Source organism: Heteronotia binoei, chromosome 19 (genome assembly GCF_032191835.1).
Source record: "Heteronotia binoei isolate CCM8104 ecotype False Entrance Well chromosome 19, APGP_CSIRO_Hbin_v1, whole genome shotgun sequence".
In the NCBI taxonomy this organism is placed as follows: Eukaryota; Metazoa; Chordata; class Lepidosauria; order Squamata; family Gekkonidae; genus Heteronotia; species Heteronotia binoei.
In genome coordinates this window covers 43,450,595-43,472,781 of record NC_083241.1, presented here as the reverse complement: position 1 = coordinate 43,472,781, position 22,187 = coordinate 43,450,595, and the positions used below count along the sequence as shown (strand labels likewise).

The 22,187-nt window shown below is 49.7% G+C and overlaps 1 protein-coding gene across 2 annotated transcripts in view; it reads right to left on the bottom strand.

The window, feature by feature from the left end:
- The window catches only part of MTMR10 (myotubularin related protein 10), a 65,752-nt gene that overhangs the window by 21,398 nt on the left and 22,167 nt on the right, over positions 1-22,187 (bottom strand). For both annotated transcript variants that reach the window (XM_060259958.1, XM_060259959.1), the window contains exons 3-7: positions 17,625-17,761; positions 14,504-14,576; positions 11,585-11,727; positions 2,168-2,258; positions 1,057-1,222 (exon numbers count right to left, since the gene is read on the bottom strand). In XM_060259958.1, coding sequence (XP_060115941.1) covers positions 1,057-1,222; positions 2,168-2,258; positions 11,585-11,727; positions 14,504-14,576; positions 17,625-17,761 — 610 coding nt within the window. The remainder of the gene's footprint in view (positions 1-1,056; positions 1,223-2,167; positions 2,259-11,584; positions 11,728-14,503; positions 14,577-17,624; positions 17,762-22,187) is intronic.

The window sequence follows — 22,187 nt, the reverse complement described above, 5'->3', positions numbered from 1 at the left end:
TGGCGCAGAGTGGTAAAGCTGCAGTACTGCAGTTGCAGCCCCCTGCTCACGACCTGAGTTCAATCCCGGCGGAAGCTGGTTCAGGTAGCCGGCTCCAGGTTGACTCAGCCTTCCATCCTTCCGAGGTCGGTCAAATGAGTCCCCAGCTTGCTGGGGGGGAAAGTGTAGATGACTGGGGAAGGCAATGGCAAACCACCCTGTAAAAAGTCTGCCGTGAAAACATTGTGAAAGCAACGTCACCCCAGAGACGGAAACGACTGGTGCTTGCACAGGGGACCTTTCCTTTCCTTCCATCCTTCCGAGGTTGGTAAAAGGAGTCCCCAGCTTGCTGGGGGGGAAAGTGTAGATGACCAGGGAAGGCAACGGCAAACCACCCCGTGAAAATGCTGTGAAAGCAACGTCACCCCAGAGTCGGAAACGATTGTGTTTGCAAAGGGGACCTTTCCTTTCCTAGCATATATAAGAGCCCTGTGGCGCAGAGTGTTAAAGCTGCAGTACTGCAGTCCTAAATTCTGCTCACGACCTGAGTTTGATCCCTGGTGGAAGCTGGGTTTTCAGGTAGCCGGCTCGAGGTTGACTCAGCCTTCCATCCTTCCGAGGTGGGTCAAATGAGTCCCCAGCTTGCTGGGGGGAAAGTGTAGATGACTGGGGAAGGCAATGGCAAACCACCCCGTAAAAAGTCTGCCGTGAAAACATGAAAGCAACGTCACCCCAGAGCTGGAAACGACTGGTGCTTGCACAGGGGACTACTTTTAACTTTTTAATGCTTTTGAAACTGGATTTTACTGCGTGAAATGGCAAAGTCTGCTTGCAAACAGTCACTGAAGTGGGTTGGAACTGTGTTATTTAGCATGTCGGGAAGCGCCCTGAGCAACTGGGGCTTCTTTGACAGCCACCAGAACTCGGGTTTTTTCTCCCCTTGCTGAAGTATCTGGTTTTCTGCCAGCCACAGTCTATGAACTCAGCAGCTCGTAAAGAGACAGAGAGCCACAGACAGCCCACATCCAACTCGAAGCCTCCCAAACCTTGGTGTAGTTTCTTGGTGAAACAGCTTACCAGGTAGATATCATGTAGCCTTCATTGACCGAACAGACGCGCCACTCAGAGGCGCCCGTCCTTTTGATTTCTCTGTCCCAGTCTGAGTACGTTTCAAACAAAGGGGTCTGCTGGCTGCTGCCGCCCCCGCCGCCCCCTCCAGGGTCTATTCCGTTCACTTTCTTTGCTAGGAGAAAGGAAGAGGCAGCCTTTAAAAACATTCCTTCCGACTGCAAGGTTACCAACACTGCTATCTTCTGCTATAAAATGTACCAGTTGATATTGTTGTATTCTGCTTTTTTTGGTGGTTAATTGTGACGTTAAGACAGAACGGCAGATCTTAAGAACAAGATGCGTCACTCCGAGAGTCTCATCCGTCGATTTATTTTAAGTGCGATATCGATCACCCCTCCCACACTATAAAAGAGCCCCGTGGCGCAGAGGGTTAAAGCTGCAGTACCACAGTCCGAAGCTCTGCTCACGATCTGAGTTCTATCCCCGGCAGAAGCTGGGTTTTCAGGCTCGAGGTTGACTCAGCCTTCCATCCTTCCGAGGTCGGTCAAATGAGTCCCCAGCTTGCTGGGGGGGAAAGTGTAGATGACCGGGGAAGGCAATGGCAAACCTCCCCGTCAAAAGTCTGCTGTGAAAACGTGAAAGCAACGTCACCCCAGAGTCAGAAATGACTGGCGCTTGCACAGGGGACCTTTCCTTTCCTACATTAAGGAAGTTTGGCCAACCCAGCTCTTGGCTGATCCTGCAGTGAATAGGAGGCTGGATGGCCACTATGTCCCCTTCCAACTCTGTGATTCTACGATTCTAAAGGGGGTTGACCCAGGTGTTTTTAGGGAAATGACAAAGACACACAGAGAGCTTATCAAAGGGAGGGGAGACTGAGATGTTATTCACGCCGACATAAAGAGCTCCCCCCCCCCCCGGACTCATTTGTTCATCTGACGAATGAAAAAAGAGGAGGTAAGGAATGAGGCATACAAAGATGCATCGCACGGGATTGTTAACGTTCTGCAAAACAAACGCTCCGGGGAGTTTGGGGAAAAACTTCACACAGATGTTACCGGCGTTTCCGCAGCTTAAACTGCCTGCACAAGCGATGATGAAAACGCAAAACAGTCACCTGGATTATGATATTTCTTTCCCACGTATTCGAAGGCAAAGAGGAGCTGGAGATCTGCCGGCTGGGAATAATGAGCTATCGCGAGGCACACCTGAAGAAGGGGGAAAAAGAAAGAGACCGTAAGGCATTTTGAGTGACGTCCCTGCTCTTTACCAGATTGGGCAGCTTCGGCTGAGAGAAAGAAGCCCAAGGGCACCCAGTGAACATGGCAGGAAGGGCTCTGGACCCCAAGACTGCCAGCACTTAGCCCAATCACCAAGCTGCTCAGGTGAAGATCTTACAAGTATTCTTCCAGCATCCTGGGTGTGATGCTTGGTAAAGTGCACTAACAAAGCTCTCATTATTACAGTACTAGTCCTTTTGTCCTAGAATGGCCACCGTCTGGATCAGATGGCTACAGCAGAGAAGCCAGACAACGTAACTGCCAAATTGTGTCAGTCCTCAGTTTTCCCTGTTATTCTCCCATCTTTTTATCAGACCTGGTTTGTGGCCTCCTTTCCTTTTAAACTTTTAATAGAGTACCAGCGCTAGCCTGTCTGGTTTGAAGGGCCAAGCACTAACGACAGCAGGAGAAATGGCTGGATGGGCTGCTACTTCTTAGGCGCATGGCCATTTTTATTTATTTCTTTAGGCAATTTATATTCCGTCCTTTCCTAAAACGGGCTCAAGGCGGATAACAACATTCTAAAACGCCAGTTAAAACCAAATCAATACGAACGACACACTCTGACAGCGTCTTCAAACACATTCCCTTCCCCTCGTCATACTTTTAAGCAGCCGTGTTCAAACGTTACATCAAAAAGTTTATTACACTAAAGAGAGAGGAGGGAAAGGATACATATGAGCTCTCTGTGTATGGATGGGCCACTGTGGGATTTCACCGGAAGTATCTAAATAAATGAAAATATACAATGCTATTTCTGACCACGAGGTCTTTGTTACTGCCTACTGTGCCATCCATCGTTTTATTGCTTTTATTGCTTGAGAGGTTTTACATTGTAAGCTGCCCTGAGTCCACTTCTGGGTATAAATTAATTAATTAAATACAACACAGAATCGCACGGCAACAACTGCAGCGGTATTTTCAAACATTGTTTTAAAAGAGTGTCTACTCAGAATCTTTAATGAAAATATTTCACCAGAGGGCTCCCCCATTTTCTCATTTCAGGCCAGAAATGGAGAAAAAGGAGGTTTCCCATTCATTTTAAAGAAGACAACGACTGCAGATTTCTACCCCGCCCTTTTCTCTGAATCAGAGACTCAGAGTGGCTTACAATCTCCTATATCTTCTCCCCCCGCAAAAGACACCCTGTGAGGTAAGTGGGGCTGGAGAGGGCTCTCACAGCAGCTGCCCTTTCAGGGACAACGTCTGCCAGAGCTACAGCTGACCCAAGGCCATTCCAGCAGGTGCAAATGGAGGAGTGGGGAATCAAACCCGGTTCTCCCAGATAAGAGAGCTCTGGCTAACCCAAGGCCATTCCAGCAGCTGCAAGTGGAGGAGTGGGGAATCAAACCCGGTTCTCCCAGATAAGAGAGCTCTGGCTGACCCAAGGCCATTCCAGCAGCTGCAAGTTGAGATGTGGGGAATCAAACACGGTTCTCCCAGAGAAGAGAGCTCTGGCTGACCCAAGGCCATTCCAGCAGGTGCAAGTGGAGGAGGGGGGAAATCAAACCTGGTTCTCCCAGATAAGAGAGCTATGGCTGACCCAAGGCCATTCCAGCAGGTGCAAGTGGAGGAGTGGGGAATCAAACCCGGTTCTCCCAGATAAGAGTCTGTGCACTTCACCACTACACCAAACTGGAGGTGGAGCCAACCACACATAGGAAACCCAAGTGCAGAAGAGGTGATGGGTAATCTAAAATATACACTGAGGAAGAGGAACGGGAGAGAATAACTGTCTCTCTTAGGGGAGAGACAGTGGCTCAGTGGTAGAGCATCTGCTTGGGATCTCCAAAAAAGGGTCCAGGCAAATAGGTGTGAAAAACCTCAGCTTGAGACCCTGGAGGGCCGCTGCCAGTCTGAGCAGACAATACTGACTTTGATGGACCAAGGGTCTGGTTCAGTATAAGGCAGCTTCATATGTTCATATGTTCAATCATTGTGGGGGCAGCACCCTAGAAACAATATTTTCTTAATCTACAGAGCCAATTGGATGTTCAAGCGGACAAGAACGAGCAAAGCCCACGGACACATTCTGCTGCTCCGTATTTACACCGAAAAAGAAAAATACCAAAGAGAAACAGCAGACAGAAGCTCTGCGAAGCTAACCCTTTGTCAAGGCACAAAAAATAAAATCACCCACAGGCAATTTCAGACAAGAGACAGGGACGCAGGGATGGAAACAACAAATTTCCTTCCTGACAAAAGCCCAGCTTGTTTGCCTGTTTCTCCTCGAAATGGTTCAAGGCGCACAGCTGGTACTGTTGTTCGGGTTGTAATGGAAGCAGGCACCGAGTGCCGAACTGCAGATTCCTTCGGCTTCAGAGGAATGCCACGGGGAAAGGCGGAAGTTTGGTGTTTTTCTGTCTGCCCAGGAAAAAAACAACAACATTTCTCTATTTCATTCTCCTGAGTACAGTTTACAGGGAGGAGGAGAAGAGGAGGAGGAGGAGTGGAAGAGGAGGAGAGGAGAAGAAGGAGGAGGAGAGGAAGAAGAAGAGGAGGAGGAGGAGAAGAGGAAGAGGAGAAGGAGGAGGAGGAGAGGAAGAGGAGAAGGAGAAGAGGAAGAAGAAGAGGAGGAGGAGGAGGAGAGGAAGAGGAGAACGAGGAGGAGGAGGAGGAGAAGAGGAGAGGGAGGAGGAGGAGGAGAGGAAGAGGAGAAGGAGGAGAAGAGGAAGAAGAAGAGGAGGAGGAGGAGAGGAAGAGGAGAACGAGGAGGAGGAGGAGGAGAAGAGGAAGAGGAGAGGAGGAGAAGAGGAAGAGGAGAAGGAGGAGAGGAGGAGGAAGAGGAGAGGAAGAAGAGGAGGAGGAGGAGAAGAGGAAGAAGAGGAGGAGGAGGAGGAGAGGAAGAGGATAAGAGGAATAGGAGAAGGAGGAGGAGAAGCAGGAGCAGCAGCTTCCCACTGTAGCTCTCGAACGCCACCCTCTTGAAACCAAGCCATGTCAGAGAAAATTCAGAACTGGGGGTTACTTTCTCAAAAAAACCTCTCCCACCCCCAACAACAGCAACACACCAGGCGTGCCTTTATCTTATTGAATGGCCTGTGTAAAAAAACAGGTTTAAAGGCTGTTCCAGCTGCCCGCATCGCTTTGTCATACTGCACTACCAAGCGAGAGACTCTCTTGCTTGCTCAATACCACCCCCGTGCCGTCTGAGAGGCTGCAGTTTGGGGAGTGGGAAGGAAAGATACCAGCCTCTCTGCCTGCACTGAGGGCCATTCAGAATCCAGTCGATTAACAAAAGGCCTCCGCTCTCCTCTGCAAGAGAGGAAGACGGCACTGGCAATTTGGTTTGGGAGTGGGGGGAGAGGGGGGGGGCGTGTTTGCCAAAGCAGAGAAACTTTCTGTAACTCAAACAGTCGCCTCCCCTTTTGCCTCCCGCTCATCCTTTTCCTTCTGCACCATCCCAGGCCCATGGTGGTCGGTCCTGTTTTCTCTTTGGTGCCAGTGAGGAGTAGGGGGGTGTCCAAATAAAATCTGGGAGATCCAAGATCCAATCCCCAACACAGCCATGCGGGTTTTTGGGCAACCTATCCTATATGGCAGGGGTGGCCAACAGTAGCTTTCCAGATGTTTTTTTGCCTACAACTCCCATCAGCCCCAGCCATTGGCCATGCTGGCTGGGGCTGATGGAAGTTGTAGGCAAAAAAACATCTGGAGAGCTACCATTGGCCAACCCCTGCTATATGACTTAAGCAGGCAGTGGGACATGAAGTGGGACGAACGAAAGGTCAAAACTGAGTTTCTTCATTCAGAGAAACAACGTAATGTTGCTCCACATTAACCATTCCTCTTGGGGGCGGTGGGGGTGGGATTCACACCATTTGCACTGTACCACTGAGACCAGATGATAGTATCTTGGAAAACGGTTGCATTTGACCGCTATTTAAGCATGCATCGCTTCTTTCAAAGTTGCTGACTTGCTCTTTCCGCAGCCTCCACTTGCTCATAAGCGGCAAGCCTTCCCCACCCTGCATCTCCTCCCACATAGCCTCGAGCTTGTTGTCTTCTTTGGGAGGCTTTTCGGAAGTGGCTCAACGGCAAAAACAGCCGAAGAACAAAACTTTCAGCGACGACGAATATGAAGCTTCGCTTGTTAGTTCCCAGATCCAGCCCAACTGCTCGCTAAGCACACTGACGGGCCAGGGAAAATGAAGTGACGGAACACCGTTCCTGAAAGCCATTTTGGTCCATTCTGCAATGCTGTAGGACCTCTTATTCGGTGGCACATGGCCATGTGACTCCCGAAAAAAGTATAACGACGCGATCCCAACACTTTTGCTACCAAAACCCGCATCGACCCATTTTAAAAAATCTGTATCTGATTTGCTTCAGAACAGGGGTCCCCAAACATTTTCTGAGCATTTAGGCACATTTGGAATGTTAACAAGGGAGGGGAGGAGTAGGTGCAGCCGCAAAATAGTTGCTGCAGGAGGCGGAGCTAAGCGCAAAATGGCTGCTGCGAGAGGTGTGCACAAAATGTCAGGTATCCAAGTCACACATTACTGTCAAAGTAACTCTTCCACCTTTAAGGTAGAAGCTCTGTTGAACAGGATGTTCTGCGCAGTCAATCAGAAGCACTGCTTTTTATCAGCACAGTCAATCAGAAGCACTGCTTTTTATAAGCACAGTCAATCAGAAGCACTGCTTTTTATCAGCACAGTCAATCAGAAGCACTGCTTTTTATCAGCACAGTCAATCAGACGCAAAAGCTCCACCTGGCCCCGCCCACTTTCTCTAAAAACACAGGTTCCAGGGAAGGCACTGGTGGGCACCATTCTGCGGTTCCCTGCTTTAGAGGAACAGTTTCTGCAAAGGGAAGGCTGGAGTTAGAACAGACGCTGCCAAGCTCACTTTTGCTCTGGAGTGTGGGCACAGAATGAGCCACTGGGCATGCCACTTCTGATTGGTTCAGGATGCTGGATTGTGCATCCGCAGTCAACTACCCCCCTGCACAGCGGCCTCCATCAATTGCTGGCGGGGATTTTTTTCCGGTTTCACATTCCACAGCAGAGGCAAGGAGAAAGCAATGGTAGAGTTGATGCAGTTTTGGAAACTAATGCAAACCGAGTGTGCACAAAAGCTATCTGAGGCCGAGGATTGCGTGAGCTGTCTCTGTTTGGTTCCCCTAAAAACTGCTGAAAGGCCCAGTGACCCTTCTTTTGGTCTGGGCTACCTAATCCTTCTGCGGAAAGAAACGGAGGGTTTTTAAAGTGAGCGGCGGCTGCACAAATTCAGACAGGCTGCAGCTGCACGCAAGTTCTTCCAAGCTCATTGGCCGGTCTTTCGTAGAGAGAAACCAGACAGGTATTTACAGTTTCCATCACTTCCACGTACTTGGCACGTGAGAAATTTAAAACCCCCAATGGCAAATAATCCAGTATACACAACACTCAATGAACTTCTTGTTCTCGTTCCACCTGGTAGGGGTTGTTTTTTTTTTAGCCAAGGCATAAAGCTAAGCGCAAGCCAGAGAAAAACATGACTCCAGCTAAGCACAAGCCAGAGAAAAACATGACTCCAACTTTCCGGGAGCGACGTGTGAATTTTCACATCCTAACCTTTGTGTGACATTAGGTTAAGGACAGCCGCTGGAAGCAGGGGCTCTGGCTACGTTTCCATTCCTAGCATCAACAGAATCTCTACTGTGGATGTCACGTATTAATACACAACTGTATTCCTGTCCGAGGAGATTTAACTGAGAGGAGAGAGAGTACTTGATCTGTTAATCTTTATGTTTTCCATCTCTGGAAACATCACAGAAGCTGGGACTCCGGCAGACGTTCATCATTGCTCGAAGATGAGCCACTGTGTGCCTCCACTTGCACCTGCTAGCATGGCCTCGGGTCAGCCATAGCTCTGGCAGCGGTTGTCCTTGAAAGGGCAGCTGCTGTGAGAGCCCTCTCCAGCCCCACCCACCTCACAGGGTGTCTGTTGTGGGGGAGGAAGGGAAAGGAGATTGTGAGCCGCTCTGAGACTCTTCGGAGTGGAGGATGGGATATAAATGCAATATCTTCATCTACCTCACAGGGTGTCTGTTGTGGGGGAGGAAGGGAAAGGAGATTGTGAGGCGCTCTGAGACTCTTCGGAGTGGAGGGCGGGATATAAATCCAATACCTTCATCTACCTCACAGGGTGTCTGTTGTGGGGGAGGAAGGGAAAGGAGATTGTGAGCCACTCTGAGACTCTTCGAGGTGGAAAGCGGGATATAAATCCAATATCTTCTTCTTCTCTATGCTCTGTTGTTAGACCTCCAGGGGACCTCACCAGCCACTGGATGGACCACTGGTCTGATCCAGTACAGCTTATATTCACAGGCCACTCCAGAAGGTCTGAGGACTCTTGGAAGGTTCTCAGGGCCGGATTAACAATTAGGCCAACTAGGCAATGGCCTATGGGCCCCCAAACCTTCAGGGGCCCCGGGTGGCTTTCCGCCCCTCCCAGCCTGCACGCACAGCCACTCTTTGCTCGACTGGCCTGGTGCGGCTGCTGCTGGCGTCCTTGCCAAGTTTGCCTCTCTCTGCCTCTCCCCCGCAGCTATGTCAAAGGGGCTTTTGAGAAGGGGCCCACAGGCTGCAGCAGGGACCACGGGCAGTGGGGCAGGTACTCTGACTCTGAGATCATTTGTGAGGGGACCCCTGAGATTTCAACTGCCTAAGGGGCCTCCGCAGGGTTTCATCCGGCACTGAAGGTTCCCCAAGTTAGAAACGGTGCATTGCTTTATGTCGTATCATTTATTTGTTTTATTTTATTCCATTTGTATCCCGTCCCTCCTCGCCAAGGCGGGCTCAGGGCGGCTCACGTAGACATGCATGAGGAAATACAGTAATACAGGGGTGGCCAACGGTAGCTCTCCAGATGTTTTTTTACTACAACTCCCATCAGCCCCAGCCATTGGCCATGCTGGCTGGGGCTGATGGGAGTTGTAGGCAAAAAAAACATCCGGAGAGCTACCATTGGCCACCACTGCAGTAATACATTAAAACCATAAACCATAGAATAATATAAAAACATAATGCATAAAAATATTTTGGCACTATAATCTTAAGTTTCCGATTCTCTGTAAGCCGATCTTAAGTTGTCTTCTCCGCAGCTGCTGTACAGCGGATTTCAAGGGATGGTTCGTATGATACCTAGGACTGTGGTGGCCAGCAGTCCAGTTTGCAAATGCCTGGTGGAAGAGTGCCGTCTTACAGGCCCTGCAGAACTGTATGAGCTCCCGCAGGGCCCTGACCTCTGCCGGCAACTCATTCCACCGGTGTGGAGCCACTACAGAGAAGGCTCTGGCTCTGGGTGTCATGAGCCTGGCCTCCTTAGGGCCGGGGATTGTAAGTAGATTTTGTAATCCAGACTGAAGTGCACTCCGGGGAACATTTGGGGAAAGGTGGTCCCTCAGGTATGCAGGCCCCCGGCCATATAGGTGAGAACCAACACCATATAGGTGAGAACCAAAGGCAAGCTGGTTTTGATCCCCTCTGGAGATAAATTCCAGGTATAAATGTAGTGATGGACAGCTGTGACAGAGAAGGAACAGCAAGTAACAGGAAGAAGTCTGGATTCTCAAAGACGCAGAAACACTTAAAATATATCCCAGGATTGGGAGGGGGGAAAAATCACAAAAACATAATCCATCTCAGTAAGAAGAAGACTGCAGACTTATACCCCACCCTTCTCTCTGAATCAGAGTCTCACAGCAGCTGACAATCTCCTTTATCTCCTTCCCCCACAACAGACCCTGTGAGGTGGGTGGGGCTGAGAGGGCTCTCCCAGAAGCTGCCCTTTCAAGGACAGCTCTGTGAGAGCTATGACTAACCCAAGGCCATTCCAGCAGGTGCAAGTGGAGGAGTGGGAAATCAAACCCGGTTCTCCCAGATAAGAGTCCGTGCACTTAACCATGACACCAAACTGGTGTAGTGATCCCCAAACTTTTTGAGCCTGCAAGCGCCTTTAGAATTCTGATACAGCCTGGTGGGAGCAGCCACAAAATGGATGCGTCAGGAGGTGGAGCCAGCCATTAAATGGCTTACCTTCAATCACAGCAAAGATTCTTGTGCCGTGGGGCAGCTGCTACCAAAACAATGTTCTTACAAACATGTACAGTCAATTAAATCTACGAAGGCCAATCAGAAGCCTTGCTGGGCAAAAGCCTCACCTGGTCCCACCCACTTTCTAAACACAGTGGTGGGGACCAGAAAAGAGGTCAGCGAGTGCCATAGTTCCCCCAGGAATCACACTGGGGACCCTGCAGGATGCTCAAAGAGATGTTTACACCTTTCTCCTCCCACAGCTGAGCCAGTTTGGTGTAGTGATTAAGTGTGCGGACTCTTATCTGAGAGAACCAGGTTTGATTCCCCACTCCTCCACTTGCACCTGCTGGCATGGCCTTGGGTCAGCCATAGCTCTGGCAGAGGTTGTCCTTGAAAGGGCAGCTGCTGTGAGAGCCCTCTCCAGCCCCACCAACCTCACAGGGTGTCTGTTGTGGGGGTGGAAGCGAAAGGAGATTGTGAGCCGCTCTGAGACTCTTCGGAGTGGAGGGCGGGATATAAATCCAATATCTTCATCTACCTCACAGGGTGTCTGTTGTGGGGGAGAAAGGGAAAGGAGATTGTGAGCCGCTCTGAGACTCTTCGGAGTGGAGGGCGGGATATAAATCCAATATCTTCATCTACCTCACAGGGTGTCTGTTGTGGGGGAGAAAGGGAAAGTAGATTGTGAGCTGCTCTGAGACTCTTTGGAGTGGAGGGCGGGATATAAATCCAATATCTTCATCTACCTCACAGGGTGTCTGTTGTGGGGGAGGAAGGTAAAGGAGATTGTGAGCCGCTCTGAGACTCTTCAGAGTGGAGGGCGGGATATAAATCCAATATCTTCATCTACCTCACAGGGTGTCTGTTGTAGGGGGGAGGAAGGTAAAGGAGATTGTGAGCCACTGTGAGACTCTTCGGAATGGAGGGCGGGATATAAATCCAATATCTTCATCTACCTCACAGGGTGTCTGTTGTGGGGGAGAAAGGGAAAGGAGATTGTGAGCCGCTCTGAGACTCTTCGGAGTGGAGGGCGGGATATAAATCCAATATCTTCATCTACCTCACAGGGTGTCTGTTGTGGGGGAGGAAGGGAAAGGAGATTGTGAGCCGCTCTGAGACTCTTCGGAGTGGAGGGCAGGATATAAATCCAATATCTTCTTCTTCTTCTTCACATTTCAATTATAGGCAATATTCAAGAGGGGGGGGTGGGACTTATGAAGGCTACAGTACCTTCTTTGCACTTTCTGGTCCCGCCTCATCGAAACGAAACCGGACGATCCGGAAGTCTTTGCAGTAAATGATCAGCTCTGTCGGATTAAATTTAAGTTTTTGGTTGGGCCCCAGAACTTTCTGTTTCCTCTTCGTGTCGTTTACTGCATAAGGAAGAGGGGGTGGGGGTGGAGGAGACAAAACACCTTTAAAGCGAAGCCTGCAAACTCACCAGCCGGCAATGCAGAAGATAAATCCCTGGTGGTATTTAGTGACTAACGAGAAAATAAAAAGCAGCCTGAATGACGCAGCAGGGGTCACACACCCTTCACGGCACTGCCATTAACATTTGCACCCAGTTCTTTAGTCCAAGGAACTTGAAGCGCCGGTTCAGCTTCAGAGTAGGCCCGGGAGGTAGTGACGGCCTAGCTGAGGAGGACTGGCCTTGCCCAAGGCCACCCAAGGAGCTGTGCAGGTGAGTCTGGATTTTCGCCTGAGCCTCACAAATCCTGCCACGCCGGTTCTCCCAGAGCTAGTGCCCCTTGCTCACTCATGCTCCCTGCTCCACTGCACTGGGCCTCGGATTAAGAAGGCGATTCCAGAGAGGAAAGCTTTGAGGCAGGAGCCCCCAGTGTGGTCCCTGCACTGCCCACAAACACTTTTCCTGGTCACCCACCAGGAAAGTGGGAGGTGCCCAGCAGGGCTTTTGCTCAGCAAGCTTTCTGATTCGTCATCGCAGATTTCATTTGATTGTACAGGTTTTTAAGAAGGTTGTTTTGGCAGCCGCTGCACCTCAGCACAAGGATCTTCGCTGGGCGACCGAAGGTGAGCTGTGGCAGCCATTTTGTTGCTGGCTCCACCTCCTGCAGCAGCCATTTTGAGGCTGCGCCCACCATCCCGTGTCAGGATTCCAAGGTGCCCAAAAGCATTGAGGATCTCTGCTTTAAGGCACAGCGAACCTTGACGAAGGGCTGGGATCAGGATGGTCTTCTGTGATCCCACCTGAAATGGCATCTGACTACTGAAGGTTAGAACCAACATGGGACTGTTGAGCCAAACGCTGACTAGAGATTACCTGCACCTGGTTTCCCATGCCCAGCGCCCAATAACTCACTGTCCATAAATACAATGCTCCCCCCCCCCGTTAATTAGTCTGTCCTCATTTAACAGGATGTGACCCCTTGAGAGCAGCCACTGAAGTCCTCGTGTTTGGAAGCTGGCAGGTCGTTCGACTGAGCATGCCAGAAACCTGCCAGAAAATGTCAAATGAACAGCACACCTGGCCTGTACCATCTGGGCAAGCAGAAGGGGAGTCAGACTACAGTATGAAAGCTGGCAATGTCCTTTCACTGCACAGTCTACGGGGGCCTGCTGTTCTGCAGATAGAAATGCCTCCACCTGGGAGACAAGAGACATCCTCCTACCCCAGAACGGCACGAGAGGCAAGTCAGAGAAGTCAGTATTTGAATAGGGAATGGAGGGGCTATGGCTCAGTGGTTAAGAGCCTCTGTTTGGCATGCAGAAGGTCTCAGGTTCAATCCCCGGCATCTCCAGTTCAAAGGACAAGCCAGGAGCTGATGGGAATGACTTCTGCCTGGGACCCTGGAGAGCTGCTGCCAGTCTGAACAGACAATACCGACCTTGATAGACCAAGGGCTATATGCATTTAAACAGAGACTTCTAGGGCCCGTTTCCCCGCCCCCCCAAAAAAAAGAACATTCAAAGGACACACTTTCCATGTGGGGAGACACCTCAAGCACAGGCCTGTCTAAGAGGAAGCGGCTAAGAGGTGATAGGATCCCCATCTTCAAGTACTTGAAGGGCTGTCCAAGAGAGGATGGGGTGGAATTGTTTTCTGTGGTCCCAGAAGGTAGGACCAGAACCACTGGGTTGAAATTAAATCAGGAGAGTTTCCGGCTCAACATTAGGAAGAACTTCCTGACCGTTAGAGCGGTTCCTCAGTGGAACAGGCTTCCTCCTCGGGAGGTGGTGGGCTCTCCTTCCTTGGAGGTTTTTCAACAGAGGCTAGATGGCCACCTGACAGCAATGAGGATCCTGTGAATTTAGGGGGAGGTGTTTGTGAGTTTAGAGTGGTTCCTCAGTGGAACAGACTTCCTTCTTGGGAGGTGGTGGGCTCTCCTTCCTTGGAGGTTTTTCAACAGAGGCTAGATGGCCACCTGACAGCAATGAGGATCCTGTGAATTTAGGGGGAGGGGTTTGTGAGTTTAGAGTGGTTCCTCAGTGGAACAGGCTTCCTCCTCGGGAGGTGGTGGGCTCTCCTTCCTTGGAGGTTTTTCAACAGAGGCTAGATGGCCACCTGACAGCAATGAGGATCCTGTGAAATTAGGGGGAGGTGTTTGTGAGTTTAGAGTGGTTCCTCAGTGGAACAGGCTTCCTCCTCGGGAGGTGGTGGGCTCTCCTTCCTTGGAGGTTTTTCAACAGAGGCTAGATGGCCACCTGACAGCAATGAGGATAACCTGTGAATTTAGGGGGAGGTGTTTGTGAGTTTAGAGTGGTTCCTCAGTGGAACAGACTTCCTTCTTGGGAGGTGGTGGGCTCTCCTTCCTTGGAGGTTTTTCAACAGAGGCTAGATGGCCACCTGACAGCAATGAGGATCCTGTGAAATTAGGGGGAGGTGTTTGTGAGTTTAGAGTGGTTCCTCAGTGGAACAGGCTTCCTCCTCGGGAGGTGGTGGGCTCTCCTTCCTTGGAGGTTTTTAAACAGGGGCTGGATGACCATCTGACAGCGATGAAGATCCTGTGAATTTGGGGTAGGTATTTGTGGGTTTCCTGCACTGTGCAGGGGGTTGGACTAGAGATCCCTTCCAACTCTATGATTCTATGAAAAGCAATTCTGACCGTTTCACACAGATTTTGCTAAGCCAAAACGTGCACAGAAAGCAAGTATCCGACTTTCCACAGCCAGGGGCTTCCCGCGTACCTGTGACTATCTGCTCAATGCATGTCAGTGCGACATCGTGTTCTCCCAGAAGAAGATTCCTATAATGGAATTTCTGAAAATGGGAGAAGAAAATAAACCAGAAGTTAATCATAAATGCCACAATCCATTTTTGACGTCAGCATAGTTACTCTACAGGTCATTCTGCAAGGCAAGAGTGTGGTGTGATGCAACCCAAAGCCCTGGCCCCAACTGGAAAGAAATATTTTTATGGGATTCCCCCTAATGGGCACATAGGCCACACTCTTTCTTCAAGAGAACCAGGGAAGGCCCTGCACCTGCAGAGTTTTGTAAACATGACGCTGCCGCTGAATTCTTGCAGTCGCTTCTGAAGAGAAGAAGAAGATATGAAGAAGATATTGGATTTATATCCCGCCCTCCACTCCGAAGAGTCTCAGAGTGGCTCACAATCTCCTTTCCCTTCCTCCCCCACAACAGACACCCTGTGAGGTAGATGAAGATACTGGATTTATATCCCGCCCTCCACTCCGAAGAGTCTCAGAGTGGCTCACAATCTCCTTTCCCTTCCTCCCCCACAACAGACACCCTGTGAGGTAGATGAAGATACTGGATTTATATCCCGCCCTCCACTCCGAAGAGTCTCAGAGCGGCTCACAATCTCCTTTCCCTTCCTCCCCCACAACAGACACCCTGTGAGGTAGATGAAGATATTGGATTTATATCCCACCCTCCACTCCAAAGAGTCTCAGAGTGGCTCACAATCTCCTTTCCCTTCCTCCCCCACAACAGACACCCTGTGAGGTAGATGAAGATATTGGATTTATATCCCGCCCTCCACTCAAAAGAGTCTCAGAGCGGCTCACAATCTCCTTTCCCTTCCTCCCCCACAACAGACACCCTGTGAGGTAGATGAAGATATTGGATTTATATCCCGCCCTCCACTCCAAAGAGTCTCAGAGCGGCTCACAATCTCCTTTCCCTTCCTCCCCCACAACAGACACCCTGTGAGGTAGATGAAGATATTGGATTTATATCCCGCCCTCCACTCCAAAGAGTCTCAGAGCGGCTCACAATCTCCTTTCCCTTCCTCCCCCACAACAGACATCCTGTGAGGTGGGTGGGGCTGGAGAGGGCTCTCACAGCAGCTGCCCTTTCAAGGACAACCTCTGCCAGAGCTATGGCTGACCCAAGGCCATTCCAGCAGGTGCAAGTGGAGGAGTGGGGAATCAAACCCGGTTCTCCCAGATAAGAGTCCGCACACTTAACCACTTCACCAAACTGGCTTCACCAAGAGGACAGGGCTGTCGCTGACCCATCGGAAGGAAGGGAATCAGCATTCAGCTACCCTTCTATCATGCCTGTCTCTTGTTCCAGGAGAAAGCCCTGCAACTCCCGCGGCATCCCTCAGGCCAGTGGAGGGAAGCAAAGCAATGCTCAGGAACTAGAGCTGGCTGAGACCCTCCTCCCAGAGCAGCGTTTCACAACCTATTTTCATCAGCGCTTGCATTGTGTTTGAGCACCGTAAGCAGCTTTGGGAATCGGTTTCTGCCTGAAAGACAAGCCTTTAACACAGCGGAAAGCCAAACAAGACTGAATTCCATTAGGTTTTGTTCCATCTCAGTTGCTTTGCTGTGATTTACAGATTCAAAAGGGTGAGAAAAGGATGGAACTTTACTCGCTTTCCCCCCTCTCTCTTTCTCGTTTCGTTGTGTAGAGTCGGACTCGACTGTGCAGCTGAACAACAACAAAAAGGAGAGACTCGGCAGTTCAGAGATGCCTGACAAAGGGAAGGACCAAGTTTCACTGGCACTTCTGAGTGCAGGGAAATTGAGCAAGAATTCCTCTGGCAATAGCCTCGGAGGATCCTTATCAGTGTGCTGGTACTTAACCCAAATTTATTTGAGCTTCCAATGTCTCCAAAAGTCAAGCATGCCTGAGTAATCAAGGCTCAATAAGAGAAGGAGAAATTGCATTTATACCCTGCCCTCCACTCCGAATCTCAAGAGTCTCAGAGCAGCTCACAATCTCCTTTCCCTTCCTCCCCCGCAACAGGCAGCCTGTGAGGTAGGTGGAGCTGAGGGAGCTCTCCCAGAAGTTGCCCTTTCAAGGACTGCTCTGCGAGAGCTTGTGGCTGACCCAAAGCCATTCCCAGCAGCTGCCAAGTGGAGGAGTGGGGAATCAAACCTGTGCATGATTAAAGGGCTGGAACGCTTTCCCTATGAAGAAAGGCTGAAACGCTTGGGACTCTTTAGCTTGGAGAAATGTCGACAGTGGGGTGACACGATAGAGGTTTACAAGATAATGCATGGGATGGAGAAAGTAGAGAAAGAAGTACTTTTCTCCCTTTCTCACAATACAAGAACTCGTGGGCATTCGATGAAATTGCTGAGCAGTCAGGTTAAAACGGATAAAAGGAAGTACTTCTTCACCCAAAGGGTGATTAACATGTGGAATTCTCTGCCACAGGAGGTGGTGGCGGCCACAAGCATGGCCACCTTCAAGAGGGGTTTAGATAAAAAATATGGAGCAGAGGTCCATCAGTGGCTATTAGCCACAGTGTGTGTGTGTGTGTGTGTGTGTGTGTATATATATATGGACTGGATGGGCCATTGTTGGACTGGATGGGCCATTGGCCTGATCCAACATGGCTTCTCTTATGTTCTTATGTTCACTTCACCACTACACCAAACTGGCTCTCCAGTCTGACTACGCATGCCAGTTTATACACTCATTCACACACTACTGTTCCAAATGAAGGCAAAACTTCTTGACCGAGACATTAAGCCTGGATGAAAAGGACTTTGGAAACAGAAAGAAAGAGAATATGCCTCAGCCGGGCTCCTAGCACGTGTTCTGGCCACAGGAGAGCAGGACCGCCACGAACAGCTCAGGATGCAAAAGATGGAAACAAGGGTCATCTCGATGCATGCGTGCCCAACTTGGCCCTGCACAGACATCAGCATTGCTAAGGATGTCCTTGCGCATGCTGCAACGCTGCAGGGGTATCCATGTAATCAGGGCTGTTTCTGAGCAGGAACACAGTTCCCGCTGGCTTGGCACGAGGGGGTGAGGCCTAATATGCAAATAGGTTCCTGCTGGGCTTTTTTTGCAAAAAAAAAAAAAAGCCCTGTGTGTAACCAACCTGAAGTGGCATCGGATCATCCGTAATGAAGGAGATCTTGAAGTTACTGCAAACCAGCTTCCCCCAGAGATCGTACTGGCTCGTATCGGTGGCAATGCATTTCCTCACAAAATTCACTTCGTTGACCACAATTTCACCTTGGGGAAAAAAAAGAGGGGGAAGTTAGTTAAAGCATTCAGGCCGGTTTTTCCAGAAGAACACTGTCTTTCAGCAACATTTTAAGACACAGTAGCAGCCAGCACAGAAAACCTCTCAGTTTGGTGTAGATACGAGTCTGGGAGAACCGGGTCTGATTCCCCACTCCTCCATTTGCACCTGCTGGAATGGCCTTGGGTTAGCCATAGCTCCCGCAGGAGTTGTCCTTGAAAGGGCAGCTTCTGGGAGAGCTCTCTCAGCCCCACCCTCCTCACAGGGTGTCTGTTGTGGGGGGAGAAGATATAGGAAATTGTGAGCTGCTCTGAGTCTGATTCAGAGGTATAAATCTGCAGTCTTCTTCTTCTTCTCACCCGTAACAGCCGTGCCTTATGAATAACTGTGTACCCTTCTTTGAGAACTTCATATTGAGAAGAAAATTATCTTCAAACGATCCTGATTTCGAGGGGTGAAACAACAGCCAACGCAAAAACACTTATTGGCAACTGGCAACTAAAAACGGTGTGTTACCACCCTGCAAGCCAAGTGGCACATCGTAACAACCGATTCCTCTCTCTTACGTTTTCCGCATATTTCAGATAATATCCTCCGCGTGAGGCTCAGTTTCCTGTCCAAAACCTTGGCAGTCCCCTGCTCCCCACCCCCGCCCATCCTGCCTTTTCAAAATTTGGGCTCCTTCTCCTAATAGCCAAAATACCAGCAAGTGGAAGATTCCAGCTTGATTTATAAAGCCTGTAAAGCAGGAGTTATTTGCTGTTGTAAATCTGCTTTTCGTTATGCTTAATTGTGCGCCGACTTTTAATGTTCCGTGCTCACGATGACGTCTCTGCCCTGCAGCTTTGGGAGTTTTATCGGCCACCTAGAATTCGCAGAGGAAGTATTTTCCCAATAAGCAAACAAACATAGGTTTAACAGGTGCACATTCCAAAGGGCAGGAGGCGACCATGCCAGTTTGGACAGACTGGGATGCAAACAGTTTTGCCTGGGGCAAACCGCGGCCTCTGTGTGGCCGGAGAGTCAGAATACAGCAGGCAGATAGAAGAGCCGCAGCTGGCTGCCTTGTTGGGCTGAGCATAAAACGATCACTGTCGCTGCATCCGTGGAAGATGCCCGCTCCCTTCTTCTTCCCAAGGAGGACTGATTTCTCACAAGGCTTGTTCCAGTCTCGAAGCCCTCCCCTCTCCCGGCCCTTCTATACGATTTCACACAGGCTGCAGCGGGCCTGTGACTTGCCCCGCCTCTTTCCCGCAGCAAGCAAGATCTTCTGAAAACCGGGTTCTGCTTGCCGTGGGAAAGAGGTGGGGCAAGTCACACCCCACAGCTTGTGTGAAATCAGACAGAAGGGCTCCGAGACCGGTACAAGCCTTGTGAGAAATCAGTGAAGGAAAAAAAATGGAGGAAGCCAGATCAAATTAAAAAGCAGGGCAAGTTTGGTGTAGTGGTTAAGTGTGTGGAATCTTATCTGGGAGAACCGGATTTGAATCCCCTCTCCTCCGCTTGCAGCTGCTGGAATGGCCTTGGGTCAGCCATAGCTCTCGGAGGAGTTGTCCTTGAAAGGGCAGCTGCTGGGAGAGCTCTCTCAGCCCCACCCAGCTTACAGGGTGTCTGTTGTAGGGGAGGATAGTAATGGAGATTGTAGGCTGCTCTGAGACTCTGTCATTGAAAGGGCAGCTTCTGGGAGAGCTCTCAGCCCCACCCACCTCACAGGGTGCCTGTTGTATGGGAAGAAGATAAAGGAGATTGTAAGCCACTTTGAGACTCTGATTCAGAGAGAAGGGGGTGGTATAAATTTGCAGTCTTCTTCTTCTGATGTGGGAGATCACTGCTTCCTCATTTGCAAGTCTAGTTTCAAGTACTCAAGCTGGGATCCTACCAGCATTTTGTTTGTGAAAAAAGGGCCCCTCTGTGACCCAACAGTATGCGCCAAAATCTGGGGACCTATATGAACAGAACCCAAATTAGAAGGGGGAAGAAGGGGATTGGAAGAGAGACAGAGTAGAAAAGATGTTAGGACCCAACACTTAATATCTGATGGCCGGGCCTCCAGTTATCCAGCTTCCAGAATACAGAATATAAGCTAAATTTAAACTATTTGGGGACAAAGCAGTAGACAAGTGAACTTTTAAGACCAACTAAGTTTTATTTAGAATGTAAGCTTTCGTATGCTCTTAAGCAGACTGAAGTCTGCTTAAGAGCATACGAAAGCTTACATTCTAAATAAAGCTTAGTTGGTCTTAAAGGTGCACTTGTCTTTGTTCTGTTGCTTCAGACCAACACGGCTGCCTAATGGGATCTATCTATTTGGGGACAGTCGCTGAAACAAAACAACAGGGATGCTCTGTTAATATTTGCCAAATGCAGTTTGGTAGTCCAGAATTCCAGGGTTGGGGGAGAGCAGCAAAACTATTTGCAGGTATTCTACACCATCATGTTTACGCAAAGCTCTGGTCCAAGTGCCGTTCCCTTCTCCTTCCGTTTTACAGGCACAAACTGTTCCAAGCGCGGAGCAGCAGTCGCTTGCGTGTGACTGGAATAGCCAAAGAGCAGATGCGAGAGACAAGAAAGGAGGCTGCGCTCGGCCTGCCAAGGAAGCGGGGCGGGGAGGGGAGGTCACGATGAATAAAGACATTCAGAGAGACACGGGGAACTCCTACCAGAAGACCACACAGCCTTATTCAAATGGCGTGTTAAGGACCAGGTGTCATTTCAAAGATTTGCTTTCAAATCTGAGTGGCATATTTCAGATGCAGTCGGAAGGAAACGTGAAAAATTAGCCTGACTTTATCCAAGTCTGGTAGGGTTGCCAATCCCCAGGTGGGGGCAGGGGATCCCCTGGTTTGGAGGCCCTCCCCCCGCTTCAGGGTAATCAGAAAGAGAGGGGGGGGGGAGGGAAATGTCTGCTGGGAACTCATGATTCCCTATGGAGGCTTATTCCCATAGAAAATAATGGAGAATTGATCCGTGGGTATCTGGGGCTCTGGGGGGGGAGGTGCTGTTTTTTGTAGAGGCACCAGATTTTCATTATAGCATCCAGTGCCTCTCCCCAATATACTCCCTAAGTTTCAAAAAGATTGGACCAGGGGGTCCAATTCTATGAGCCCCCAAAGAAGGTGCCCCTATCCATTATTTCCCATGGAAGGAAGGCCTTTAAAAGGTGTGCGGTCCCTTGAAATGTGACGGCCAGGACTCCCTTTGGAGTTCAATTATGCTTGTCATACCCTTGCTCCTGGCTCCACCCCAATGTCTCCTGGCTCCACCCCCAAAGTCCCCAGATATTTCATGAACTGGACTTGGCAACCCTAAAGACTGGTATTGTAAGAGAGCTGCTTCTGGGAAAATCCAGCTTTGGTAAATAACCCGAGAGCCCCAATGCCTAAGTTATCAGTTAACACACAGGTTTGTCTGCAAATAAACGGTAGAAAAACACTCGGGCTGTATTTCTCTGAAATCTGCCAGGGTAAGAGCCTGCAGCTTCTGAACACAGGAAATGTATGCAGCACACAGCCACAAGAAGGCAACAAGAAGGGGAAAGTTCTGCGATTTATTTTGGATTCTATTTATTACCACTTGTAACTTCACCCTTCCTCCAAAGAGACTGGGGCAGAAGGTACTTATCAACTTCACAGGACAGGTTAGGCCAGGAGTTCTCTCTTTTTGCTAATGTTTAAATCTCCGAAAACCTTTGGTACTTCCTATGTGCACAACATCCACCACCATCCTCTCTTAAGAGCCAGAAACGGAATAGAAGAGCTTGCTGAATCACTAACAGCGCCTCAAAGAGAGGGAATGAATATCCTGGTTGACAAGTAAACAAAGACAACAAGGCATTAATCGTGAAGTCCCAGGAGTGAAAATAAAAGCGTCAACGAGAGAACAAGCCTATGGCATTTTCAAAACCTGACTGTCACCAGCAGTGTTCTTGTGTTTAATGGAGGCAAAACCCCCCAAAACGTCACATCACGTACTGTCTGTTGATGCCAATCAGATAGCTTCACGTTTGCGTATGCTGATCCTACGGGGCACCTTGCTTAGCTCAGTTCGTCCGTTTTATTCCAAGCAGAGGAGATGAAGGTGACTGATCAACATGCACGCACGGGTGGAAAATCCCTTCCACCAAGTTTCACATTGCATTTTATTTGGATATTTTTATGAGTTGCTGCTTCAGGGCCCTGCGTTCGGTTTTGCCGACATAAACAACCCTGTCCTAATCCAGACGGCCCAAGCTAGCCTGAACATGTGGGCAGGGTCGGCCCTGGCTAGTGCATGGAGGGGCCACCACCGAGAAAGCCCAGGGCTGCTACAAAGCAACAGGCAACGGGTAGAAAAGGTTTATTGTATGTGACCATTGGCCGTCACGATATAAGATTAAATACGATATCATAAAAAGTAATCAGACAAATAAAAACGGTC